Raw genomic sequence first — 26343 nt, forward strand, 5'->3', positions numbered from 1 at the left:
AAAAGAGTGCAATTTTCTATCAAATTCGGTAACATACAGTAGAATATAGACCTAAATTAACAACAGTTCTATTTGTGTGCAGACAGCTCTTTTCCATGGTAAAGATGGCCATTGAATTGCCCATATTCAACAGTGCCTTCAAACATATTATGTTCAATAAACCTTTTATTGAAGTGTGTTTCTTTTGTTGTTGTTGTTGTTATTGTTGTTGTTGTACTTGCACTTGTGGGCCAAGAAAAATAAACAAGCAACAGCAGAGGTATGAAGATGCGGTTTGTGGTTTGCAGTGACATCAGAAATGGACTTCCTGTCCTGTCCTCTCCTTCCCATCTCCAGTCCAGGGCCTCAGCACTTTGTCCACTTTTTCCACCTCCAGCTCTCCTGGCTGTGTCCTCTCATGACCCATGTTAAGTTTGGAGGCCTCTCCTTCCCCTGTGCTGAGATCCATTCTGATGTTGTTTATGTCTGTTCATTATAGAGTCAGAAAAAAACAAAGGGTTTTCCTGTAAATAAATATCTATTACATACTCATCATCTGTCAGATGGAACATTCCTAATGTTAAAATCAGTCTACAGACAATTTTGGTTGAATTTTGAAATGTGTTTTTGATATTTTGTTCTACTGGCCTATCTGCACTTATACTCACTCAGAGTGTTCTCCATTTTTGCCAGGATAGAGGGTTTTTCATCAGTGGTATCATTTTGATCATTCGGCACATTCTGAATAATATCGGTATTATCCTTTATGGGTCGACAGAGAACACATCCCACTGTTCCTTCCCTCTGTTTCTTCTTGGCTCTCTCCTCTTGCACCTTCATCAGTTCACTAATGAGACACTTTTGTATAGCCCATTTTATCTTCTTTTTGCTTTTCATTTCTTCCTTGTAATTTTCCTCATCAAGGTGGACACCTAAAGCCAACAATTCTTGATACAACTCCCACAGTTTGTATTTCTTAACCTTTTTCTTGATCGCTTTAGTTGAATCAGTATCCTGCCGTGCTGATACACAGCTGGTCAGAAACCAAAAGATCGACATACCAAACAACTATTAATCAACTAACTTCCAGACTGACTTAAGACAGAGTGACCACAAAGTGTAGTTTTTTTTAGAATTGCTGTCTTATGTTCTATGACATCATAATGTTGTTAAAATGCCTTTGTGACAAACAAAATGATGCTGAGAGTCTGAGAATCTGAGAACATTCCATGGAATGATGTATTTGTAATCTGCCTCTTTTGATTATATTCTATGGTTGTAGTATTTTGCAGACACTTATCAAAAGCGACTTGACATATGAACATAGTTAAAAAAAGTCACAAAACCTACATTAAGAAAAATCAATAATAAAAATAAACAAAACCATAAATGGGTGGTTGACATAGGCTGAAAAAAATCAGATATTAGGCATGAAAATCATTGAGTCCAGATTTTGTTATTATTTACTTCTGTTTGACAGCCAGGACCACAAAAACACCATTACACGTCAATCATAACTGTAAGACAATTAATCAAATAAATGTAAGCTGAACAGATGAGTCTGTCCCACCATACAAGGTTGCCACAGGGAAGAAGCTTCCTCTGAACCTGCTGGTTCGGGTACAGAGAGACCTGTAACGCCTCCCGGAGGGGAGTGGGGTGAACAGTGTGGTTTGGATGAAAACAGTCTTTGATGATGCTGCTCGCCTTACGCAAGCATCACTTGCCCTGGATGGCCTTGATGGAGGGGAATGAGGAACCGGTGATGCGTTGGACAGTTCTCACCACCCTCTGCAGTGCTTTCCGGTCGGAGGCAGAGCAGTTGCCATACCATACTGTGCCACAGTAGGTGGACCTTCTTTAGTCTCCTCCTCCTCCTCAGAAGATGCTGTTGAGCCTTCTCGATCAGGGTAGCGGTGTTGAGGGTCCAAGAGAGGTCCTCAGAGATGTGGACCCCCAGAAACTTGAAGCTGGTGACATGCTCCACCTTAGTCCCATTGATGAGAAAGGGGGGGGGGGGCTAGCTTTAGACTTCCTGAAGTCCACAATGAGCTCTTTGGTCTTCTCGGTGTTGAGAGCCAATGCACCATGGTGTTAGGTGCTGGACCTCCTCCCTGTAGGCCGTCTCATCATTGTTGCTAATGAGACCAATCACCGTATGTCGTCTGCAAACTTGACAATGGTGCAAAAGCCACAGGTGTGCAGTCGTAGGTGAAGAGGAAGTAAAAGAGGAGGGCTCAGCACACATCCTTGTGGTACGCCAGTCAGGGTGATCAGTGTTCAGGGTGCCATCAAAATGTTAAAATAAGCCAATACTTATATGAGCTAAGCCTGTCCTTCTAGTTTGTTGGCATCAAGTGTGGGTGTGTGTGTGTGTGTGGGGTGGGGTGGGGGTGGGGGGGGGGGGGGGGTTAGGACAATTCTAAGGGCACAGCACTGACAGGGGGCCCAGAATTATTGTCTGTCATAGGGCCCAAAGTTCCTAGCAGCGCCCCTGCCTCCAGAAACCGTTGTTTTGTTTGAATTTGAAGCATGTTTCTGTAATGTTTGTGTTGGCATAATTTGGAGCGTGTTTCTGTAATGTTTGTGTTGTCTGAATTTGATTCAGATTTCAAATCAACATCACAAAAGGGGCACAATTTGTTCATCACACATTGATATAAATCAGCTTTCCACAGAAACATTATCACATCAACACCACATGTATAGAGAAAACTTTTACGAAGGGGTCAGTGTAGTTCAAGTTCAGTTCATACATGCTCAAAGTGAACAGTTCACGTTCAAAGTTCACAATTTTAATTCTGAACTAGTTCAAAGTTCGGTTCATTTTACTTTTTTCGTGAGATATTCAAATAAATACTTTTTTTCACACTATGAGCTAGAAATCACTATACGTTCTTTGAAGCTGCTCATTGTAGCTAGACATTTGCTCATGACACTGCAGTTGTGGGTTTCTTACCAGGTGATGAAACTTGCAGCAGTACAGACAAGGTAGACCAGTTCTATACTTAGTGCAACGCTCTCGTCGTTGCCTGCTATGCGGCGCTGATGCCTACCCCGCTCTGCTGCAATTCATCACGGGTAACGTTGTGCGGAAGCCAGTATGCTATTCAACTATTCTCAGCCGGACACTACGTTGCCCGCAATGCATTACGCACACAATGTCAAAACCATTTCTGTCTGGTGATACATGATTTAAGCGGCACCAGCGAGAATACAGGAGGGAGGAACTTTCTCTCGTTGCGTTTCAAAAGAGAAAACAGATGTCACTCAGTTTTCAATGGAAAACAAATTCCAACGTTCATTTACAGTTATGTCTGCCGTTCATGACACATAATGTGAACTAATTCACGTTCAAGTTCTTTATTAAAAAATGTGTTGCGTTCAGTTCAACGTTCACGAAAAAATGAGCGTGTTCAATGAACTTTTGAACTCGTTCACGTACAACACTGGAAGGGGTATTATGGGGTGAGTGTGTGTGTGTGTGTGAGAGAGTGAGAGAGAGAGAGAGTAAAGAAGATTCGGATGACACTATCCATCTCCACCAGACTAAGGATTTAAGCTGAACTTTATTAAACCAAATGCTTATTTTCCCTATCAGCCTAGTGGGGCTAAGGTGCATGTGCCCCAGTGTTCTTTTGTTCCCTGAATCATCCACTGAAAATGTCTGGGGGGAAAAACGGAACAAAAAAAAAACAAGAGAAATTTCCAGATATGGAGAAAAAGGTCACAAACAAGACCTCTGAATTTCTTATACTATTAGCCCGACAAAATGTTTTTTTAGAGTAAATAAGTCAATGTCCTTAGAATTTTGTCCCAAAGAAAGACTTTTTGTGCAAAATGTCAGCTGTTTTATAATGTTGGAATGTTGTAGTTACTCAAAAAAGTGAGTTATAAGTTTCTGCTTCTTTAAATTATGATGAGACTACTCATTACTACACTGTAAACTTCACTACTCATTAGCCACAAGCCATGGGCTGTGAGAGCTTTAGAATGTACATGACAGTGTATATAAAATATTTTGTTGTATGTCATTTTTATTAAAATATAGCCTGACCATATATAAATACATACTAATGTGGATCCCTGGCCTTTTATTTTTCTTCGACATTGCAGTTAGCTCAGCAGATATGCAAGGAGATAGCAGCCCAAAGGGGCTCAGGGGGTAAAGTCAATGTCAAAACAATGTCAAAACACAAAACACTCTTCTCCAATCTGCCTGGACATGTATCTGGCCTTGCTCACCTTGGCCTTAGGTTGATCTATTGAATTTGTCCCTGTCAACTTCAAACACAAAGGGTGAAATCTGTGCCAAGAAAAAATATTGCAGAAACACAGTTGGATAGACTGGATTATGGCTACTGCAATTCATTTGCATGCATGGCTCAATTTGTTAGTATTATACCTGCTCATCATCTTTATGCTTTCACTTTGTGACAAGTGCAACAATTTGTCCAAATAAAAATCCAATACTTTTTATAACATGATTATTACAGCACATATTTCACATAAAGTGGTTTTGTCTTGTCATTGCGTTGGCTCATTTCATTGGACAGAAACACTTGCACCTGTAGATGAGGTACTGGACATGAGACAATAAAGTAATAATGACATGTTAATGTATGCAAAAAATTGGTTCACTTTTGTATCATGAAGAACAAAAACACTATTCTGTAATCCACATTGAAATTCTGTGCCTATACTCTTGGCTGGCGTGCAAGTCGTAAACTGTATAGCTGGAGAGCTTGCCATTCACATACTTAACAACTATACCCCACACTCTACCCTGCGTGGAGTTGCCAAGCTCATTCTGAGACCAGACCTTAACACACCTCGACAAAGGCCTGCATACATGTGTGAAGCTTTACTTGCCAAGGTTCTTGGTCATTGAAATGCTAAGGACACACACTCTATGGATACTGGGATACATGTGTTTAATTAAGGCACAAACAACGAAGCTCTGTTGAGGGCTATTTGAAAGCAGACACTGTGTTGGTCAGAGGAGACAGGCTCTGGCAGGCGAAGCCTCAGGGAGAGTATGGACCCTGCCTATACTCATGTTAAAATCCGCCTGTCCAGATACATGCCTTAACACACACACACACACACACATGGGAGCCACATGCACTGTGAGCAGCCAGGATAAGACAGCAATAAAGATATTACCCTAAGGTAGGTTTTATGTCTCCTTCAGGCATTTAGAGCTAACTGAGTATAGCTATGTTCTATGAAGGAAAACATCTTGTTTGTTTATACATATTTCAAAGGAATATCAGAAGGACATTTGAATTTATTTCCTAAATCCTTGCTCCTAGAACACTCATTTACTTCAGTGCTTTTCCTGACAATGTATCTTTATTTGCAATTCTGTATAACTGTAACATGGTTTTATTCTTCACCTATAGCATGAAAGTATTGTGTCTACTCCTTCTGCTTGTGGGATATGGCTTGTATGCTGCTGAAGCCTCTGCATTGGGTACGTTTTCAAAATAAAAAAAATCAGTTGTTTTAAAGCATTTATCTATCGGATAAAGCATTGAAGTCATGGTCATGATAAAAGTAATTTCAACCCACATGCCAATGTTTTCAGTGAACGTAGCTTCGAGAGGCAGGACCACTCAGTCATCAACGTTCAACAGCTCCACTGCTGCCAAGAAGGCCATCGATGGGAACCGAAGCGGTGTGCTCCTCGAGGGGTCATGCGCGCACACGGAGGCTGAGACCAACCCCTGGTGGAGGATCGACCTGCTGGAGACATACAGAGTCGCCTCCGTGAAAATCACCAACAGGCAGGACTGCTGTGCGGAGAGTATAAATGGAGCAGAGATCCACATCGGCAACTCACTGGAACACAATGGCAACACTAACCCAAGGTGACAGCTGTGTCTGGGCATGTGGACTTATGAGCATGACTTCCTCCACAGCGTTTTTGTTTTTATGTTACATGTTTATAAGGTGTGTTTGTCTACGGTGACAACACCTATGGATCGCTGTAATTGGTTCTCATATCACATCACAATTCATACAGGTAAAGTGAATAATGAACAACTTTGCAACCAACTTATCAGCTTGTTAAATTGTAGCTAACTTGTTCCATGTATAAACAAATGAAACATTTCTTTAAAATTTATATTTTTTACTGTGCTCGTACAGGTGCGCAGTGATCTCATCCATACCAGCAGGAGGAGCCAGCACCTTCCAGTGCAATGGGATGGAGGGCCGTTATGTGAATATCTTCAGCAGGGGCTACAGGCAGCATCTGACACTGTGTGAGGTGGAGGTCAATGCTGCACCTGTACCTGTTCGTTTTGGTATGAAATCAGAGTTGCCAGATATTACTGAAAAAAGCTAAAAGCATCTTAAAAATGTCAAATATTTAGTTTACATTCCAGCTTTCTCTTATAATCATTTAGATATCCAGCCGACCACTCTGAATGGGCTTGAAATAAGTGATCCCCCAAAAGGTGAAGTAATAGAATATGTGCTGTTCTATTCAATATTCATTAATTAACAGTGTCTCAGATGTGTCAAGTGTACAATTATAGTTAAACATATGACATGCTGAGATATTGCATCAGTGATGAACTGTTATTTTTCTGTACTCCCTCATAGAAAATGTGGCTTTGAATAAACAGGCCACGCAGTCATCGCAGTACAACTACTTGGGCAGTCCCAACAATGCTGTGGACGGAAGGCGCAATACCAGGTACAGCGAGAGGTCCTGCAGTCGCACGAAAACTCAGATCAACCCCTGGTGGAGGGTGGACCTGCTGAGGCCTCACAGCATCACTATGGTAACCATCACCAACCGGGAGGACAACGACCCTGAGATGATTGATGGGGCAGAGATCCGAATCGGGAATTCCCTGGAAAACAATGGGAACAACAATCCACTGTGAGGACAATGTTTCTCATGTTTGACATGATGAATCCTCTGGCTTAATATGTTGTCTCAATAGCGTTCCCCTCATCAGTAGTTCCTCTAAAAATCTCTCTTTAACAACCACAGATAATACAGCAACCATTGCTGAACACCTTCACCCCTTTACTTTAACATCCTTTTTCAGATGTGATGTCATTTCCTCCTTCCCTGCGTGGGAATCTAAGACGTTCTACTGCAGGGGCCATCTGGGTCGCTACGTTAACATCTTTCTGCCAAGCTGTGACAAGCATCTGGCACTGTGTGAGGTGGAGGTCAATGCAACCCCTGCTCAAGGTCAGTAGAAGTGTTTTTAAGTGAAACCTTTACAAAATAACTATGTACTCCACTGAAATATAATTTGAATAACGTCTTGTCTCACAGGGGAGGAAATTGAGGATGAACAACCAAAACCTGCAAAAACACGAGTAAACACTAATTGCCCTAACACTAAAACTGTGCTTGGTAAGACATAAACATTAGTTTGGCTTGAATGTGAATTTAAATAGTACCTTTATTTAAGAATACTTAATGGTATTTAAGGTTGCGACACAAGTGGCACTTCTAATAGGATATTAGTAATAAAGTAATTGCTATACTGCAGTTCCACATGTGATTGTTAAGTATTGCCTTAGTGTTCATAATGGTATCGTTTAATGGCGTTCTCTCTGATGACCTCCTGTAAGAGAATGCAGCCACTGGAGGGACTGCCACCCAGTCGTCTCAGCTGGACGCGCTCGGGGGTGCCAATAACGCCATCGACAGAAACAGGAGTTCCACCTACTCAGACGGCTCCTGCAGTCAAACCAAAGCTGAGATTGACCCCTGGTGGCGGGTCGACCTGGGAAAGGTCCACAATGTCACTTTTGTGACCGTCACCAACCGTGGGGACTGCTGTTCTGACAGAATCAGTGGAGCGGAGATCCGCGTTGGCAACTACCTCGACAATGAGGGCAACAACAACCCACTGTGAGTGAGTCCTGTGGTCATTCACACAGACCTGACCTATAAACTTAGAATAGTAATTTATTTATTTATTTGTTTACTTGCATAGCTAAATTTCTTCATTTATTAGTTTGTGTATGTGTATTTATTATTGCATTATATTATATGCATGTATTAGTTTGTGTTGTGTATTTATATGTTCTTGGGTTCTCTATAACAAACAAGGTATTGAAGCATGCATAGTGGGGTCCACAATCCCAATCCCATATACATAGGAAAATGCTCCTCCCGGTCTTTGAGCTGTCTGATCAATACAAAAAAAAATCAGGTGTTTGTACACAGTCTCGATATGGGAAATAAACATAGTGGCTCTGACCAAGGTATGAATGGAAAGTATCAGAATAGATGTTGAGCTGAAATATCAACAACCTTTCGAGAAACAGAAACAAACTTGTGGACAGTACTAGCCTGGGAATACCCAAACGAACCTTTGGCCAATTCAGGATTTGCTCTGCAGGTCCGTCCGGCCAAGAGGCCGTTGAAACCAATGTCCTTAAAACACAGGCACGCAAAACAGAATTGGTAATCCGGCATGGACTTCTTTGGAATTGAGTAAACAACTGCATTCAAAACTTTCATTTACGAGATTGCTACACTTCTGAAACGATTTGGTAAGAGTTTAATGCACCAATTTATAGGTTTAATTTCACTGCTAGTTACGTCCCTGCTGGAAGTCGTAAGTCAATGAACCTTTAACTAACCCAACCTAACCTTTTCCAGACCCACTGTCAATTACAGTTGAGAAGCTCTGCGTGTTAACTAGGCTAGGGCAGTACAGGAAAAAAGCTGCACTGCAAATATAACATGCCGTCTTGAATGCATACATTGTTAACGCCGGATTTAGGTTAACCATCGCTGTCTCTTTCTGTAGGTGTGCAGTGATTCCTTACATCCCAACTGGCCAGATTAGGACTTTTGAGTGTGGTGGGATGCAAGGGCGCTATGTCAACATACTGCTCCCTGGCCGAGAGAAATACCTGACTCTTTGTGAAGTAGAGGTGCATGCCAGCACCTTTCAACCAGGTGGGCTGGTAACTTTTCCCATTCCATTCCATTTTCAGTTGTACTGTACATGGGAAATGAAAGTCAATCAGGTGTTTAAAATAATTGTACAGCACATGGTTATTATTACCATGTCTATGTCCAAAATGCTTTGTTTTAATAAACATTTTGTCGAGTCACAGAATGAAAACAGTAGAGAGAGTGTAATATGATGTGCTTCTTGCATGATATACCCGTCAGCTGTTTGATTTGATTGTATCTGAAATTCTGTGGCTGTCTATTAGGCCTACCTTCATCAGCGCCTCCCTCTGCTGTACCTAACAAGGCGGCCCCCAACCCTTACCTGACCTGGCTGTGGGCCCCATGGCAAAAACTGCGCCACCCTGTGCCTCGGAGTGGTAGGGATGCTTTTTGATTTTGCCCTGTTTACAAGGAGGCATTTAGCAGAACTGTCCATCTGTTATGATAGCACAGATTATCATGATTAAACAAGTGGCATGTAACTGTTGTGGTCTGATCAAACCCAACTAATTTTTAGAACCTTTAAGTATTATATTTTAAGAATAGTAGGCCAGAGGTAGTTGCTGTTGTACAGAAAGAAATATATTTCATTTTGCAAGTTATATTTCTTTCTATCACTCTATGTCTGTCTGTCTCTTTCTTTCTATTACTTTCTGAAGATAACGTTGCAGTGAAGGGGAGAGCCACTCAGTCCTCTCAGTTCAGTCGCCTGACCCATGCTGATAATGCCATCGATGGGAGCCTGGACGCGGAGTACCTCTCTGGCTCATGTGCCCACACGCGACTCCAGTCTGACCCCTGGTGGCGAGTTGACCTCTTGGCGGTGCATAGGGTGGACTCCCTGACCATCACCAACAGAGAGGACTGCTGTGAGTGGAGACTGGACGGGGCCGAGATCCTCGTTGGGAATTCACTGGAAAACAATGGGAACAGCAACCCAGTGTGAGTAGTATGTCAGGTTCAAAAGGTGTTACCGCGTCTCAGGACTCAGAGCTCACTCTCCACATGTTAGGGAGAAACAGTTAAAAATCATCTTTATTTGACTTGTGTAACTGGTAAGCATGCATAGCCTACATGCATGTCTATGTGTGTACATATTTCTTATAGGTGTGCTGTTGTTTCTTCCATCCCTGCTGGGGAGTCCATAACCTTCCAGTGTCACGGCATGGAGGGAAGATACGTCAACATCATCCGACCGGGATGCTTCAAGTTCCTCAGTCTTTGTGAGGTGGAAGTTCACGCCAGGCCTGTGTCTGGTGGGTGGCCCATACCACTGCTTTGCTCACACTGGGATGCACTGCCCTATAACATGTCTAAGTGAAGTGATAGGCTTTGTTGTAGTGCATCTGATCTTCATTTCTATTATTAAATGCCTTGGAATGCTTATGTGATTACCATAGACATCAGAGGGACCCTCATATGTCCTTATCAGCAATACTCTATCACCTTCATATCATACAGAACTGTACAATGTCAATAAAATTGTATAAATTAGGTATGGATGTGGCATATGATGATGTAAAGTATGTACCCTTGCTCTTTACTGATAGGAGTTTCTACACTGAATACTGTAAAGGATTATGAAGACAAGCCCTTAGAAACACAATGCCCTGATGTCCAAGTACCTGGTAAAGAGTTTGTGACTACATGTGACTACACTCAGATCAGACTCAAATGCTCTTAAAAATGTGTGTTTTTAGATTATGTTGAAATGTGTTATGGAATGGCTCTGAGATTCTTCAATGTGTTAGGCTATCAAATGGTAACAAGTTAGTTCTCAGTGTCTTGACATACTATATATCTTTCTTGTGATATCTGAACCCAGAGAACATTGCCTCCCAGGGAAATGCTACCCAGTCCTCTCAATATGACCACCTTGGAAATGCCAACAATGCCATAGACAGAAAGCGAAACCCATTGTACCACGCTGGCTCCTGCTCTCACACCAAGCGGGAGGCAAACCCCTGGTGGCGGGTCGATCTGATGAGGAGCTACAGAGTGACCTCTGTGACGATCACCAACAGAGGGGACTGCTGCGCTGAGAGGATCAACGGAGCCGAGATTCACATCGGTAACTCCCTGGAAAACCATGGCAACAACAACCCTCTGTAAGTCGCCTGTAAAACAAAATGCTATATCAGGCTAATTGAATTCAGCTTATGAATATCATACATCTACAATGGGGTCTCTAGTAATAGTATTGTGGAGAAATTATATATACAGAAAATATACATTTAATATAGCTTATCAGATCTGAAATAAATAATTAATTAGTGTGGGCTTTTTGGACAGGTGTGGTGTTATATCAGACATGAGAGAGGGAGACTCTGTGACCTTTTGGTGCCGTGGAATGGAGGGTCGTTATGTCAGTGTCTTTCTTCCTGGAAGAAGAAGATACCTAACTCTATGCGAAGTAGAGGTCAACAGTACCGGAGAGAGTGATCCTCAATAAAGATATCTGGGAACTGTGGAGTTCTTCCATGTTAAGGCCTCTCTAGCAAATTAGTTATTCTCTCTTGATATTGGATTGATACAGAATTCTTATTGATACTGCTCATAATGAACAAGAAAACAATAAAAACAAATTAAACAATTGCATGTGTAATTCGTAGACTCTCTCTCTCTCTCACTCTCTCTCTCTCTCTCTCTCTCTCTCTCACACACACACATACACACACACACACTCCCACACAGACACACACACTACTTGACACAGCGCGCCTTGCATTGGTACTCCCTACCAATAGGTGGCAATAAATTGTTCAGTGCTACACTGACATGAGGAAATCAGACTTCTGATGAGGCACATGAACACTGTGAAGAGCTTCAGGTAGGCCTAAATGTTAAAATTTTATAACGCGAAATGTCTATTTTTGAACTATGACGTTCCACTTATTTTTCTGCTAAATTGCTGATGTCCATCGGGTAGCTTTCTTCATTTTAAGAATACGTAACATTAACTTTGTCTACCCAATCTAGCCTTACCACCACTTCAGCACTTTCTCACATCTTTCTTTTAATTCACGTGTGTTGTTTTATTATGCATGACATGCATAACAAGTTTGCCATTCTCATATCACTTTTCTCGTCCTTTCAATTGACAGTCTATTTTTGGAATGCAATCATATCAAGACCTCATTTTGCAAGTAACCGGAGCCAAGGCTTTACGCACAGGTGCCAAAATACAAACCCTTTGGAGTGGCTATGGCGAAATAGTGAGAATTAATTTGGAAAACTGTGGCCGTCCATCAGTAGTCGTCAAACATGTCAAGTTTCCACAGGAGTCTGCACATCCAGGTGGATGGAACACCGACAGATCTCACCAGCGAAAGGTGCGGTCATACCAGGTGGAAACCCATTGGTACCAAAACTATTCCACCAATGATCGTTGCCGTGTTCCCGTTTGTCTTGCGGCTAGATCATTTGGGGATGAGCAGGTGATTGTTTTGGAGGATTTGGATGTGGCGGGATTTCATCAGCGAAGGACTAATGTGAACGCTGATGAGATCAATGCTTGCCTCAGTTGGCTCGCTAATTTCCATGCTCTCTTCCTAGGAGTTGAACCTAAAGGATTATGGCCCATAGGTACATACTGGCATCTGGAGACCCGTCCCGATGAACTGGAGGCCATGTCAGACCAACAGCTGAAAAACGCAGCCGGGGAAATAGACAGGATACTAAACAGCTGCCGCTTTAAAACCATTGTGCATGGGGATGCTAAACTGGCCAACTTCTGTTTTTCCGGGACAGGAAATGGGGTGGCAGCGGTGGACTTTCAGTACGTGGGGGGTGGCTGTGGGATGAAGGATGTGATTTATTTCCTCGGCAGTTGTATGAATGAGAAACAGTGCGAGAAGAGGGCTCCAGACCTGCTGGACTACTATTTCTCTGAACTAAGGGCAGCTGTTGAGGAGGAGCAAGTGAATTTCAAAGATCTGGAAACGGAGTGGAGGGAGATGTTTGCGTTTGCATGGACTGACTTTCATCGTTTCCTGCTCGGATGGATGCCAGAGCATCATAAGATTAATAGGTACAGCAGGAAGCTTACTCAAGATGTTCTGAGTAAGCTGAAGCAAAAGCACTTAAAATGAGGCTTTTGGTCACACATTGCAAATGGGAACACTAATATTAAAGACAAGGATTATTTTATGTGATCGTTATTCCATGTGTTGCCTCTTCATTTGGGCTAAAAAGGAAATATGTTTTCTCTCATGAATGATAAAACATCAGGCCTGGAGCAAAATGCCCATCTCCATTGCACATTCAAGTATTGTCAATCTGTACCAATGTTTGTCCAGCACTGATATTGCTACAACACAGACGGCCAGATAGTTATTTTCTATGCATTGCATGCATTCTCTCTTTTTCTATTGTTATGTGTTTATGGGCATGAAAAATATGGGCAAGTGTTCCAGTTTAGATTTATTGCATTGCAGTCCAAAAGAATAGAGGTTTGTTAATGGTGTTCGATGCTCTCTTTGCATTACTTTCCTGCCTGGATGTCTGAAATGGCCAAAGCGGTATATTCAGAGTTCCAGACATGTGGACTGTGAGCACTATGACATACAACTATCTCTATCTCATGCTGATGAAATGTGTATGCTGCGTCACCTGTAGAACAAAAAGAAAGTGTATAACAAATGAGTACAACGTGATGAGACATAATAAATATATTATGATCTATTTATTATGGTTTATTTCTTATGTATCTACTTTTTGTCATATATACCTCGTCATATTATGTCAATGATTGTGACTAGAACCCCTTCAAAAGTGAACCAATGACTTCATTGGTTCTCTTAGTCATTGAAGTGAAGCGGTTTTACATAAGCGGTTAACACAGCAAGAATCTTTTAAGATTCTTTAAAAACAGCACTCACTGATGCACTTATTCTTACTGTACTCTACCTTTTTTTAAATTGTCCTAAATTGTTGAGAGAATTGCTTTAAAACTTAAACTGTTTACCATGTTGTTAGTTGCTTTGGTTAAAAATGTGTCAGCCAAATAAATGTAATGTAATGTAAAGAATCTAAGTAAGATTGAGCATGTGAAATTCTAAATAGCATGAATTTCAGCTGTCTAAAGTCTGTAGGCTATATGGAAAAAATCTTTGTAACAAAGCAGAATGTGATGCTCGCAGCTGTCAACAAAATCAGTACTATGGAGATGAAGGTATTTGCTTTCTGGCCTGCAGAAAATCCTGACCCAGACACAATCTTCTCTGCTGCCATCTGGTGGACATTCGCTCACCTTACCATTAGACAGATAGTGATGTAATTTCCGGTGATACACCCGACTCCATTTTACAAGATAACAAATAGGGTGTTATGGATCCGCACCAAAAACAAAGAACTAAAAACGGCAGGAGCGGCTAAGTTGGGTGGGTATAAACTCAAGTACTTCATTGGATGAGTTTGGTCTCTATCACAATCCTTTCATCTTATGTGTTCCTGAATGCAAACTCCGGTGTTGTGTTTTCTTGGAATTATGTTCCACCTAGCGTTGGCTAGCTTCCCCAGGGAAGCACCATAGCGCTAACTATGTCTTTCATGTAACTTTCGCTCTTAGTGCATTGCACTGAAGAAAATATAGTGCCACATAGATTGAGGTGCTTCCGTATGTATAGTGTTATCTTGGTGTCCCTTGTCAGTTCAGTCATTTTTGCTGCCAGGTAGAAATGTTAACCCAAGCTAGAGCTGTCTTCTTGGCATAAACATTGTGTTTGTGTGGTTAGGTTGGGTTGTTATGACAGCTGTCAAGTTAACGCAACGCGACAGGTGCGTTGTCATCGTGTCATGTCTATCAACCGTTTGTGGGTCAGCCTTACTGGTGTTTCCATGCCTTGTGGTCTGTGTATATTTAACGTGATGTAACCGATGTACTGTAATGATAACTAAAGTTCAGGAAATATTGGGAATGCTACAGAATACTACTTTAGGCCTACTTGTTTTTAAAAATTTAAACATAGGCATCAATTGTCCATTGTTATGGTTGTCTTTCAGGTTGTCTTCAGTTGAAGTTTGACACCTCCTTCTTGACTGGAAGATTTGTTTAGACACATGTCACCCGACGCCTCTAACAAAATGCTACAATAAAAGTTTGTTGGCTATCACTGTTAGGGGTTGGACCGAACGTGACCATGACGAAGATCTAAGGGAAGTCTTGGAAGTTCTTCTTTCAACATAGGACTCAGAATTTGAATTGCACCCCCTCATGAAAACCAGCAAGGGAGTAGACCACTAGCATGAAACATGGACCAAGGTGCAGTTGACAGTCCAGTCACCCTTGTCATCAAGGCCCCCAACCAGAAGTATGATGACCAGACCATAAGCTGTTTCTTGAATTGGACTGTAGAGAAGTTGAAAAAACACATCTCAAATGTGTACCCCAGTAAGCCGGTGAGTCTGCATGCAGTTATTGGCAATGTCTTTGCTGTTTAAACAGTAGTGCCTAAGACATGACATGTCATGTATGCATATCTAACTCCTACATGCCCAGATGTATGCAGTATAGCTTAGTCTGAGGAGTTGATCAGCAGATCAACCTATTTGTTGGTTGGAGTTTGCAGCTGGTCAGGACATTTCACTAAGGTGATTTTTGTGAGCAGATTCCTCTTTCATTTTTGGAATATTTGGCCATGCTAGATTCTCACCTTCCCTCTGTAATTGGTGTGATGGGATCTACCTCTTGGTAAAATGGCAACATATGACAAAACAAAAAAATTTTTGTTCATATTTAAGCTTATCATGTAATAATCTGTAGACAAAGTTGAGTTAAAAACAAACATGTAAACATGTCTTTAGCTACATGGGGGAACTCATTTTTTCAGCATTCCTAAAACACTAGTGGAAATACAAGTTTTTGTGATGACATGGTCAAACATGTAGGCTAATGCACACAGACTCAAGTAAGAATTGATTATACAAATGGTTTCACATTTGGTTTAAGGGAGATTTGAGAAATGAAGCTCCATGACATGACCTGAGTTTCAATATAAAGTTCACAGGAATTAATGCATTCAGGTGATCTCTGTTTGTTTTTCATTTGTCTGAACCACTAACATACACACACATTGTGTGTGTGTGTGTGTGTGACATTGTCAGAAACAAAATGACAGAGATATTGAGTTGGGGTGAAAAATAAAGATTTAAAAAAATATATTTAATTCATATTGAAGACCTCATAGGAAAATCCCATTGGAAATGGCTCTAAGTTCTGCACAATGGCAATACTAGACCGAAGAAAATGTGTCTTAATGTGTATCAAATATTATGAGGATCTGAAATTCCTGACCTATTTTTTGTAGACTTTTTCATGGGGGAAAAAAACACTTAATCCATGTAACTTCGGCTTAAGACTAAGAATAGTATGTCAAGAAAAACTTCTGATGTAGCCACATACTTTGACTGATTTGAAAAATGTGTGTTTATACCTGCACTTCTACACCTGCAAATGTTTAGAAAGACATTATTTTCATGTAGTTCATCAGAGGTCTGTAGGAAAGTGCAGCCTTGCATGTGAATATGAGCCCTGCATATGAGCCATGAGTCTGTGGCATAATGGATGACCTTTTCAGGGCCCTCTGCAACTGACTGGTAAAAGTGCTGTTGTTGAGGTGGTTTCTGTTTGTGTTGCAGTCATCAAAGGACCAGAGGCTGGTGTACTCAGGACGGCTTCTCCAAGACCATCTACAGTTGAGAGATGTCCTCAGAAAGGTGTGTGTTTGTGTGTCTGTGTGTTGGGTAGGGAAAAAGAGAGAGTGTGTGCATGCATGCATACGTGTGTGTGTGTGTGTGTGAGTGAGAGAGAAAGAAATAAAGAGAGAGAGAGAATATGTGTGTGTGTGTGTGTGCGCGCATTGAATTGTTGTGAGGTAGGCCTTAAGTTTTCTGCTGGGGTGGTTGTTCTTTTTGTGTGCCCACGAGTTCCAGTCTGTTCTCTCTGCTGGCCTGGCGCTGTTGGCTGTATTGTCCCCATCATCCACCCACAATAATGAGAGCAACAATAAAGAGCAGGCTCCCGTCTTTGGCCAGCCACGTCTCATTAGGGCTGTTAAAAATAACCCATTATAAGGCCACTGTCTCTCCTCTGAGGATTGGGCATTTCTTTAAGCCTCAATACTGCCTGGACCCAGTTTCATGCATCATCCAGTGACTATGATACTGTATAATTTAGGCTGTAAGAGTCTTGGTATGTCCTCTTGGTATCTCCTATACCTGTAAGATAGATAGATAGATAGATGTTTTATTGATCCTTTTGGAAATTCATCTTACACCATACAGCTTTTCAGATAGACAGACGACAGATAACAACAGGACAACCACACACTCACATAACACCCACACAAAACAACACTCAACACCAAGTATCTCTATATTATGGAAAATGCCGTATCTGTAAGTTGCTTTGGGTAAAAGGACATCCCAGAGTGAATAGATATAAGTGTGAGAAAACAAACTCAAACGCTTGGCCTAAATGTAGACGTGTGTGTCTGTCACAGCAAGATGAGTACCACATGCTCCACCTGGTATGTGCCACCCACAGCCCCCCCGAGTCACCATCCACCCACAGCAGTGCCAGCACCCCTGGGACAGCGGACGCCAGCTCTGGGGTGAGTCTGCCCGCTCGCCTGCACTGGAGCTCCCCTGGGTCTCCCCCCCTCCATCCCTGTGCAGTTACACTGGCTAATCAGTGCTGTGTTTCATGTGGGGGTTAGGCTGAGTGGGAGATATGAAAGGTAGAAGGAACACTTTATTATACTTACTCTAGCCAATTAGAGGAATTGTAGGTACTTTCCTTCAGTCACCAGTGGGGTATACTACGAAGCATGTTAGACATTTCTAGGCTATGTAGACATATCGAGGCTTGACAAAGCCTTGACTCAGGGGTATACGTTAAGTGATACTATGATAGCAGTTATGTGATATATTTGTCAAACTAGGCTTTCAGCTCAGATCTGTGCGCGTTCTCGGTGTTGGGATGACGTTGGCCAATCGTGAAACGTGGAGACGCACAAGACCGCCTCTATTTAAAAACAATTACTTCCGCATTCATGAGCGATATCTTAATCTACACTGCGGTAATTTTTTGTGTCTAACCTATAACATCAAATAAATCAATTGTCATCAGTTGTTTTATGGTATGCATGTCCATAGTGGGATATTTGCACGCACAGCACTATTAAAGCACATTCGAGATCCAAAATGTTAGTAGAGGCGGAGCTCCACCTGTAAGACAGAATCCTACACGTGAGAGAACTTCGTTTTTAAGACAATTGATTGGTCAGTGGGCGGTAGATTAGACGATTTGAGCTATAACTTAGCACATAACCTCCTCCCTACCAGGTTTGGTTGACAGCATAAGATACCATGGTGATATAGCGACACTAAAACAGATCCACTTTCGTGTCACAGCATACCCTGGCTTTGAGCGCAACATACCTCGCTAACCCACTAATCGAGATTCATAGTATACCCCACGGATCTATTAATGAAAGTGAAAGAAAACAATTGCACTGAAATACTGATTGTTTTTACACAGTGAAGTAACTTGGCCTTTTGAATGTGCACTGTCCAGTTTTACTTTGTCACCATGCCCTGCTAAAATTTTTTCAAGCATTTTTTCATTCTTGAATCAGTTATTATTATATTACTATATCATTATTTTAATGAGTGACATTGACCTTTTCTCATCTTTCAGAACTTTGACGGTTCCAGCTCCTCCTCGTCCTCCCCAGCCAGCTCGCCCAATCAGGATGGCCCATCCACCTCCACCACAGGAAGTTCTGACGGCCTGAGGCATCGGGGGCCCTCCCACACGGTCAACCCTGCTCCCCCAGGCATCATGCAAGAGTTAGTACATAACGCCACCCATGCATCTGCCTTGCAGTCTATGACTTTTAGTCATAGCTCCTGAGAACGGTCAACTCAATGACCACTCACAGACATGCTCAAAGACCCATAATGGAAATGATAGAAAAAGAAAGATGTCTGCTATGTGTGACGAGCAGAATGGCTCCTACTGTGTGTGTGTGTGTTTGTGTGTGTTTGTGTGTGTGTGTGTGTGTGTGTGTGTGTGTGTGTGTGTGTGTGTGTGTGTGTGTGTGTGTGTGTATTCAGCTGGAAGGGAAAAGAGTTACCTACTTTATATCAAGGTCTGACATGTACAGTAATTTCCTGTGTATTAGCTGCATTGTGTATAAGCCGCAGGACAGTGTTTTATGCAAGTAAAAAAAACAAACATATTAATACCATATTAACTGCCTCCATGTATTAACCTCATAGCTGAAGAAATTTAGCAAAATCAATGTATAAACGGTATCCCTGTATTATCCTATGGGTTAGTAGTATTGAGTGCAAAACTCTGATGCTGATTATATTGAGTATGTGTGTGTGTTCTCCACAGTCCAGCGGGATTCCCAGTCCCCATGCAAGCAGGAGCCCCTCTGCCGGCCCATCCCATGTACATGCCTATGCAGATGCTGTGGTGGCAGCAGATGTATGCCCGCCACTACTATATGCAGTAGTAAGTGCCTCATTTGACCACATCACCCTCCCCATGTGGAGCACGGCCTAGAAATGATTAAAGATGACTCACCTCCTCTCTCTTTGCCATGGCTGTTCATGAAAGTCTTTTTTTGTGGGTAGTGCTCAGACACATTTTTCTATCCTGTTGAATTTGTCTTCTGGTGTCTCTCTCTCTCTCTCTCTCTCTCTCTCTCTCTCCCTCCCTCTCTCTCTCTCTCTCTCTCTCTCTCTCTCTCTCTCTCTCTCCCTCCCTCTCTCTCCCCCTCCCTCCCTCCCTCCCTCAGTCAGGCGGCGCTGGCAGCCTCTCAGGCCCCTATCACCGCCCGTGCCCCCTCCCCCAGTGCCACACTCTCCCCGCCTCAGCCCCCCCAGGCCAACGACCCCCCAGCCGCCGCCGCTGCCCCCAACCCCGCTGTGGCCGTTGCTGCCGCGCCCGAGGACCGGCCGGCCAACCCCAACATCCAGATGAATGCCCAGGGTGGGCCTGTGCTGAACGACGACGAGCTGAATCGCGATTGGCTGGACTGGATGTACACGGTGTCGCGCGCGGCCATCCTGCTCAGTATTGTCTACTTCTACTCGTCGTTCGGCCGCTTCGTCATGGTGATCGGAGCCATGCTGCTGGTGTACCTGTGAGTTGGGCCCCGCGTGGGCTTTTTCAAAGGGGGCATTTTGATGGCTGTAGGCCTTGCTATAGTGTCATAGAAGGTACTCTTTCAGCTGCATCTCTTGCAACACAACAGGTTTTGTGCTTCTAATTCACATCTTTCATAATCTCATTAAAAGTGATTTCATTGAAAGTGAAAGCAGACGGGTTGATAAGCTGCGTTCTAAAGACAGGGTCATGGATTTTCTGGAATATCATGGAATTTTGGAAAGTCTATTCCAGACATGGAAAGTCAGGGATTATTTTTAATCATTTTTGGTGCAAAGTCATGGAATATCAGGTCTTTTTGTTGTAGCAGTTTAAAATTTACTTGCCAAAAATAATATATAAATATTTCCACACAGAATTAGTGTATATCTGTTTTTTAGCTGTACTGCTTGCTTGAGTTGGCCAAAGTTGTTTATTCAATGCCCATTTATTCATCTTCCGCTCTAAAAAAGCTACGCGGCTACTCTGAAATCATTGGTCGGTATATTGTACGATTAATTATATAGTAAGAAATTCATTTTTTTTGTCAGGGAAAGTCATGGGATTTTACATTTCTTTTCGAGTGGGAACCCTGTAAAGAATGTTTGATTCAAGAAACCTGTAGTGTGTGTGGCGAACTAGGCCTATTTGTTTCGCAGCAGAATCCATGAAACAGCCAACAAATCGATTTAAAAAGACACAATTTATGAAGTTGTTTTTTTTCTCGTTTTGGCTTTGCATTGGGCCTCCAGTTTGCCTTGTTGGGATTTCCCGATGATAAGCATCTCCTGATGCTGATATTGATTTTTAATTTCTGCCGCGTGTAGGCTACTGTGCTTGAAGTTCACTGTGTCAGCCAACTAGCCAACTGGTTTTCATGGTTTTAACCACAACACTTGTCTAGCTTAGGTCTACTAAATAGTTTAACACCTTGTCATTTCGCGCTTGTCACATATTTTGGGATGACCTTCTATATCACCACGAGAAAACGTATGGTGACAGTGACTAAGACTAAGTGACTAAGCTTTGGTATGCTTGGTAAATATCAGTCTTGCACATAATATTAAGCTGAATCTTTAGTAAAAACATAGTCTACTGTAGAATTGTGCTGATCGATAAAAAGTTGGTTATTTAAAGGCACAGTCTGCATTTTAATTCTAACTTTCCATTTAGTGTGTGATTTGTAGTGTGTACAACTCGTGATGTCGACCTAGGCCTAGCCTACACAATCCTGGGGCAGTATAAGAACAGTTGGTGCCTACCATTTTATTTTAGGAGGAGAGGTGTAGGACCTACAATGTTACTTTGAGAGGAGAGGGAGAGGTGTAATTTGATTCCTTTTTGAACTGAAAAATCAACAACCTTCAAGCGGCATCCTCTTCAATCAGCATCAATATCAGTAGGCCTATCACCTTCCCTAGTTTACACAGGCCCAGGGGACTGTTAGGGGGCAGGCTATATATTATCATCAAGTAGTTTCAATTATGTAGGTTTAAGTTATAAACAAAACATGTTTCAAACTGAACAAATCCATGGCTCTACATCATTGTTGGCAAAATGATCATGATGACCTTTATATTTCAGCCATTTCTATGGTTTAGTCTTGCGTAGGCCTATGCTACTTTGCTCTATTATTAATTCGATTTCTTTAGGCCTTATAGTCTGTTTTGTAATATGCTATAATGTATGAAATATATGTATCTCAATTTATCAGTAGTTTCCATAAAATTCATCAGATCATTTAAGGGGTTATTTTTTTTAAAATTTCTAGTGCCAGGGGGGCATCACCACTCCGCACTATGTGCTCTATATATTGTCCTGCTTTTTTGACCTTTGCCAATCACTTCCCTGCATTTTCACTGTTTCTACCATGTCGTACCCTATGCAAACCCCTCTAATGTGTGTGTGTGTGTGTGTGTGTGTGTGTGTGTGTGTGTGTGTGTGTGTGTGTGTGTGTGTGTGTGTGTGTGTGTGTGTGTGTGTGTGTGTGTGTGTGTGTGTGTGTGTGTGTGTGTGTGTGTGTGTGTGTGTGTGTGTGTGTGTGTGTTGTGCTCCCTGCAGGCACCAGGCAGGCTGGTTCCCCTTCCGTCAGGAACAGAATCCCGGAGCAGGAGAGGCACCCCAGGAGGAGGTCGACCGCCACAACGATATGCAGGAGATGGTAACCAATTAAACACACACACATGCACCTCACACTCGCTTTAATCCACTAACATACACACATCTCACTGACCTACACACACACACACAAACCCCTCACCTTCCAGTCTTTTGAGGGATAAGTTGAGCTAAGGTTGAGACTCAAGAGCATCATCATTAGGCACATTTGGACACAATAGTTCTAAGAACACAGTTCTACTACCTACTAACTAACTTAACTACATGCCCCAAGGTAGGAGCTCAAATTGCGGTCAGAGGAACTCAATAGTCCTCAGTTCCATGCTGTCCAAATGTGTGGATGTGTGTGTGTGTGTGTGTGTGTGTGTGTTCAGTCAGAGCCTGTGAGTCTAGTCCTCTTGACAGTCTTGTAACACCCCCCCCCCCCCCCCACCTGGCCTGCAGGAGCGTCTGATGGATGAAGGCGTAGACGAAGAGGACGGCGAGAGCGGAGAGGAGGGCCAGCCGGACGGTGCCAACCCCGGGCCACCTTACCCGGGCTTCCTGGCAGCTGCCTGGTCCTTCATCAGCACCTTCTTCACCTCACTCATCCCTGAGGGACCTGCCCACGGTGCCAACTAGGGTTTGCCTGTGTGTGTGTGTGTGGGGGTGTGTGTGTGTGTGCGCATGTGTGTGTGTATTGAGTGTGTTTGTGCGCATGTGTGTGTTGTGTGCGTGTGTGTGTGTGTGTGTGTCAAAGAGTGGGTGAGGCACAGAGGCCTGAGCCGTGTACAGCGAACTGTTGAAGAGGAAAAAGAAGCAAAGGGAGCTGATAATAAAAGAATGAGGAGCCACCACTCAGAATCATGGTTGTGCCATGTGTCAGCAGGTCATAAATGCTGCTTTTATGTGTGAGTACACATCCCTTCTGCGTTAGTTACTAAGCCTACAGTTTTACTATGATTTTTAATTTTGCTTTTATTTTTATTTTTGTTTTGATCACGTCAGGAGGTACTTTTCGGTGGACTGACAATGTCTGTGTCTTCCATATTTTTCACCTGTTTTAAAAAAAGAACTTAAAAGACTAAGACACACACTGACACATGCAAGCAAATATGAGAACTTATATATAAACGCTATGTAATGCATATTTAAACATATGGATCTCGTTACAAGAAGGCATTGCTTTTTTGAATAATAAAAAAAAAAACGTTGGAGTTTCAGTACCTTTCATGTATTTCTTCATCTGATGCTGGGCATGTTCAGTCAGTATGTCATGACATAAACTGGTCACTAGGTGGCACCACTTGTCCACTAATTAGACCTGCAATCTTCTTACTGGATTCTCTGACAGTTATTTTTCCATGAAGTGACCTATTGATTTGAATTGTTTTTGTTTGTTTGTTTGTTTTTTGATTACCATAGAGACAAATCTCAAATGTAACTCTTTGGACAAGCATAATTTATCAGCAAGCAGAGCTTGCTCTGTCAAAAAACACGGCCATAAATCTGAAATAAGGCCTCCAAGGCTTTTTCATTTCTCTGCCCTTCATCACATGTGGACAGATATCATAATAGCAGTGGTGGCCTTTCATCTCAAATGACAATAGAAACAACTCTTCTTTGTGCATGGAACAAGTGTATAAGATATCAGGATAACGAAAAGGACCTTTGATTTTTTCCCCCCCTTTTTTTTTTAAGTTATGGAACCTACCAAGCCAGAGAACCACTATAGATAGCCTACCTGATTGCTCTTTGGAGGGGATCATACCTTATGTAAACATAAGACGCATGTGTCCACCCCACCACTGGACCTACTGATGTTGGAGACGTGTATAGGTGGAAAGGAATGCAGTGCACTCCAGCGTCCTCAGAAACCTCTAATCAAATGAAGATGGATTCTGTTTAGTTCATTGCAACAACACAATTAATTATGCATGACGGAGCCTTTATTGGGTCCTCATTTTACTTGGTGCCTTCTTAAGTAACTGAGCAAATCAAGTTAGTCTCCTTCAGTTCAGAGCTGAGGCTCCCTTATCGGAGGTAGAGATTTTCAATTAATGTCCTCTTGTTCTTTCATTTCTTCTTTGAAAATCTCATCATCATAATGAACTTTAGTAGCTTCCATGCTAAATGGTGATGTCTGTTGGCTGGCGTGGTCTGAGTGGCCCATGTAGTGTGCACAAGTTCAAGCGACTATTCAGGAGACATTCTTATAGGATTTCTGTCTTTCTATTTATTTATTTATTTATATTTGCCTGGCTGTGAATGGCAAATCCCGAAAAATAGTCATGCAAGTTAAGATCATGTTGTCTTGTGCGATTGTGTGGTGGTAATGGTGATGGATGGTTGCAAGTGTCTGAGTGTGAGGACGCTGTGCTCCAGAGAAGCAGCCTTTCTTCTTGGTTTCTTTATCAGCGGAGGGGATGAAAGTTTGCTATTCTCAGGCCTGGCCGCCACACAATAAACAAGCAAGGTCCAAACCGCGGCCTCTGACATAGTGATGCACGCCTGCTGTCTCCTCGAAACGCTTAAACGGCCACCAGACAAAAAAAAGAGATGCAAAATTGATGGAAATGACATTAGATTCATCTAGCAGTACTCACTGTGTAAATTACACTGTTATTCCCTCAAATGGACTCTCTGGCGAACTGCTCTTTTCAATTTATTTCACCATACCTCACCGCCCCGAGACTGCCCTTCGCCTATCCCTTTAATTCAATCAGCGTCTCGGTGGATGTTATTTATTTGTTTATTTATTTATTTTCAAAAGGATGTTACCGATTTTATCAGGGGATAGAAGTGCTCCCTTCTTCCTGGTGAAACGGTGACTAACGCCCTGCTATTGATCCACCGGTGGGCCTGCGGCTGTGAGAGTGACGCCGCGGAGACTCATGCTGAGGGCGCACTCAGGGCTGCTACCAACTATTAAGTTGTGCTCATAAGGCGTTCTGTTGGCTAATGCCTTTAAAATACACACCATACCATACATCTTGTGATATATAGCCTTGTATTTCAGTATCTTTTACATTTTATGAAATAATTGTAATATTTATAAATATTTTATTTATATAAGCCTACAGGTGCATCTTGAAAAAATAGAATGTCATGGAAAAGGTCATTTTTCCCATAATTTATTTCAAAAAGTGAAATATTTCAAGCCTTTTTATGACTTAATCTTGATCATTCTAATCTTGATGACTATGGTTTACATCTAATTGAAATCAAAAATCAATTAAAAAAAATTATACAGAACTGTCAACCTGAGATGAGCTCTAATCAGCTACAGTACCCTCCAGAATTATTGGCACCTCTGCTAAAGTTGACTAAAAAGAGGAATATAAAATCATCTTTTGGAAATTGATCTTAATCTCTTGAATTTCCCCTTGGGGATCAATAAAGTATCTATCTATCTAATGCCTTAAAGTAAAAAAATGAGGAGATATCCAACCTTTAAGGACACCAATTCTCTTTGTGAATGAATAATGTATCATAAATAAATAAATATTCTTCCTTAATATACAGGGATCATAAGTATTTATATGTATATAAATATAAGTATATATGTTAAGGCAGGCAGATTTTTTATTTTTAAAGGCTCATGGTTGAAAGATTGATTAAGTTCCCTTGGCCTTTGGAATTAAAATAGCCCCACATCACATACCCTTCACCATACCTAGAGATTGGCATGGTTTTATTTCAGTTAGCCTATTAGCTGGCTTGATTTGCATTGAGCTCAATGAGCATAAAAATATGAGAATTTAACATAGGGGTACCAACACTTATGATCCCTGTATTTTAAGGAAGAACATTTATTTATTTATTTATGATACATTATTCATTCACAAAGAAAATTGGTGTCCTTACAGGTTGGATATTTCCATTTTTTTATCGATCAATTTCCAAAAGATGATTTTATATTCTTCTTTTTAGTCAACTTTAGCAAAGGTCCCAATAATTCTGGAGGGTACTGTAATTAAGTCAAAACCATTGACTATAATTGGGTCAAAACAATGGACTTTTCCATTATATTCTAATTGTTTTGAGATACACCTGTATATGCTACAGTTCAGAAACATTGCCTTGCATGACTCAGGCTGTATACACTTGACCCCGGAGTAGTGCATAATGAGGTAGCCTTGTGTTGTGAAATGCAGCC

At 41.9% G+C, this 26343-nt stretch overlaps 2 protein-coding genes and 1 long non-coding RNA gene across 4 annotated transcripts; all 3 read left to right on the forward strand.

Annotated features, from left to right (window-relative positions):
* The first annotated feature begins 5553 nt into the window (after positions 1 to 5553).
* LOC143119676 (uncharacterized) lies at positions 5554 to 11378 on the forward strand. The gene is made up of 11 exons (XM_076281295.1): positions 5554 to 5852; positions 6133 to 6290; positions 6592 to 6874; positions 7047 to 7195; positions 7585 to 7867; positions 8775 to 8926; positions 9190 to 9303; positions 9586 to 9868; positions 10034 to 10182; positions 10752 to 11034; positions 11219 to 11378. The coding sequence occupies exons 1-11, from the start codon at positions 5554 to 5556 to the stop codon at positions 11376 to 11378; spliced, it is 2313 nt and encodes a 770-aa protein (XP_076137410.1).
* Positions 11379 to 11701: 323 nt separating this feature from the next.
* Positions 11702 to 13609, forward strand: LOC143118482 (uncharacterized). Its single transcript, XR_012986158.1, has 2 exons — positions 11702 to 11756; positions 12031 to 13609. It is a non-coding gene; the product is annotated as an uncharacterized LOC143118482 (long non-coding RNA).
* Positions 13610 to 14206: 597 nt separating this feature from the next.
* Positions 14207 to 23407, forward strand: herpud2 (HERPUD family member 2). 2 transcript variants are annotated; one of them, XM_076280927.1, is made up of 9 exons: positions 14207 to 14307; positions 15047 to 15325; positions 16565 to 16642; positions 17428 to 17538; positions 18627 to 18778; positions 19332 to 19451; positions 19738 to 20085; positions 22149 to 22248; positions 22650 to 23407. In XM_076280927.1, exons 2-9 carry the CDS (start codon positions 15179 to 15181, stop codon positions 22824 to 22826), a joined length of 1233 nt encoding a protein of 410 aa, XP_076137042.1. In that variant the 5' UTR covers positions 14207 to 14307; positions 15047 to 15178; the 3' UTR covers positions 22827 to 23407. The 2 variants fall into 2 exon arrangements, with proteins under 2 accessions (XP_076137042.1, XP_076137041.1); XM_076280926.1 differs by having other exon boundaries at positions 14209 to 14307; positions 14930 to 15325.
* The last annotated feature ends 2936 nt before the right edge of the window (positions 23408 to 26343 follow it).

This window comes from Alosa pseudoharengus, unplaced genomic scaffold (assembly GCF_046254945.1).
Source record: "Alosa pseudoharengus isolate Yale_2024_CS ecotype anadromous, Long Island Sound unplaced genomic scaffold, YU_APseudo_1.1 YU_APseudo_1.1_scf_12, whole genome shotgun sequence".
Classification (NCBI taxonomy): Eukaryota; Metazoa; Chordata; class Actinopteri; order Clupeiformes; family Clupeidae; genus Alosa; species Alosa pseudoharengus.

What these genes read in the sequence shown, in the direction of transcription:
- LOC143119676 (XM_076281295.1), top strand. Translation starts at nt 5,554, where the DNA reads ATGCCAATGTTTTCAGTGAACGTAGCTTCGAGAGGCAGGACCACTCAG. An exon ending in CAATGCAACCCCTGCTCAAG is followed by an intron (nt 7,196 to 7,584) that starts GTCAGTAGAAGT and finishes ACCTCCTGTAAG; the next exon opens with AGAATGCAGCCACTGGAGGG. An exon ending in GAGGGCAACAACAACCCACT is followed by an intron (nt 7,868 to 8,774) that starts GTGAGTGAGTCC and finishes CTCTTTCTGTAG; the next exon opens with GTGTGCAGTGATTCCTTACA.
- herpud2 (XM_076280927.1), top strand. Translation starts at nt 15,179, where the DNA reads ATGGACCAAGGTGCAGTTGACAGTCCAGTCACCCTTGTCATCAAGGCC. An exon ending in CGCCACTACTATATGCAGTA is followed by an intron (nt 19,452 to 19,737) that starts GTAAGTGCCTCA and finishes TCCCTCCCTCAG; the next exon opens with TCAGGCGGCGCTGGCAGCCT. An exon ending in ACAACGATATGCAGGAGATG is followed by an intron (nt 22,249 to 22,649) that starts GTAACCAATTAA and finishes CCTGGCCTGCAG; the next exon opens with GAGCGTCTGATGGATGAAGG.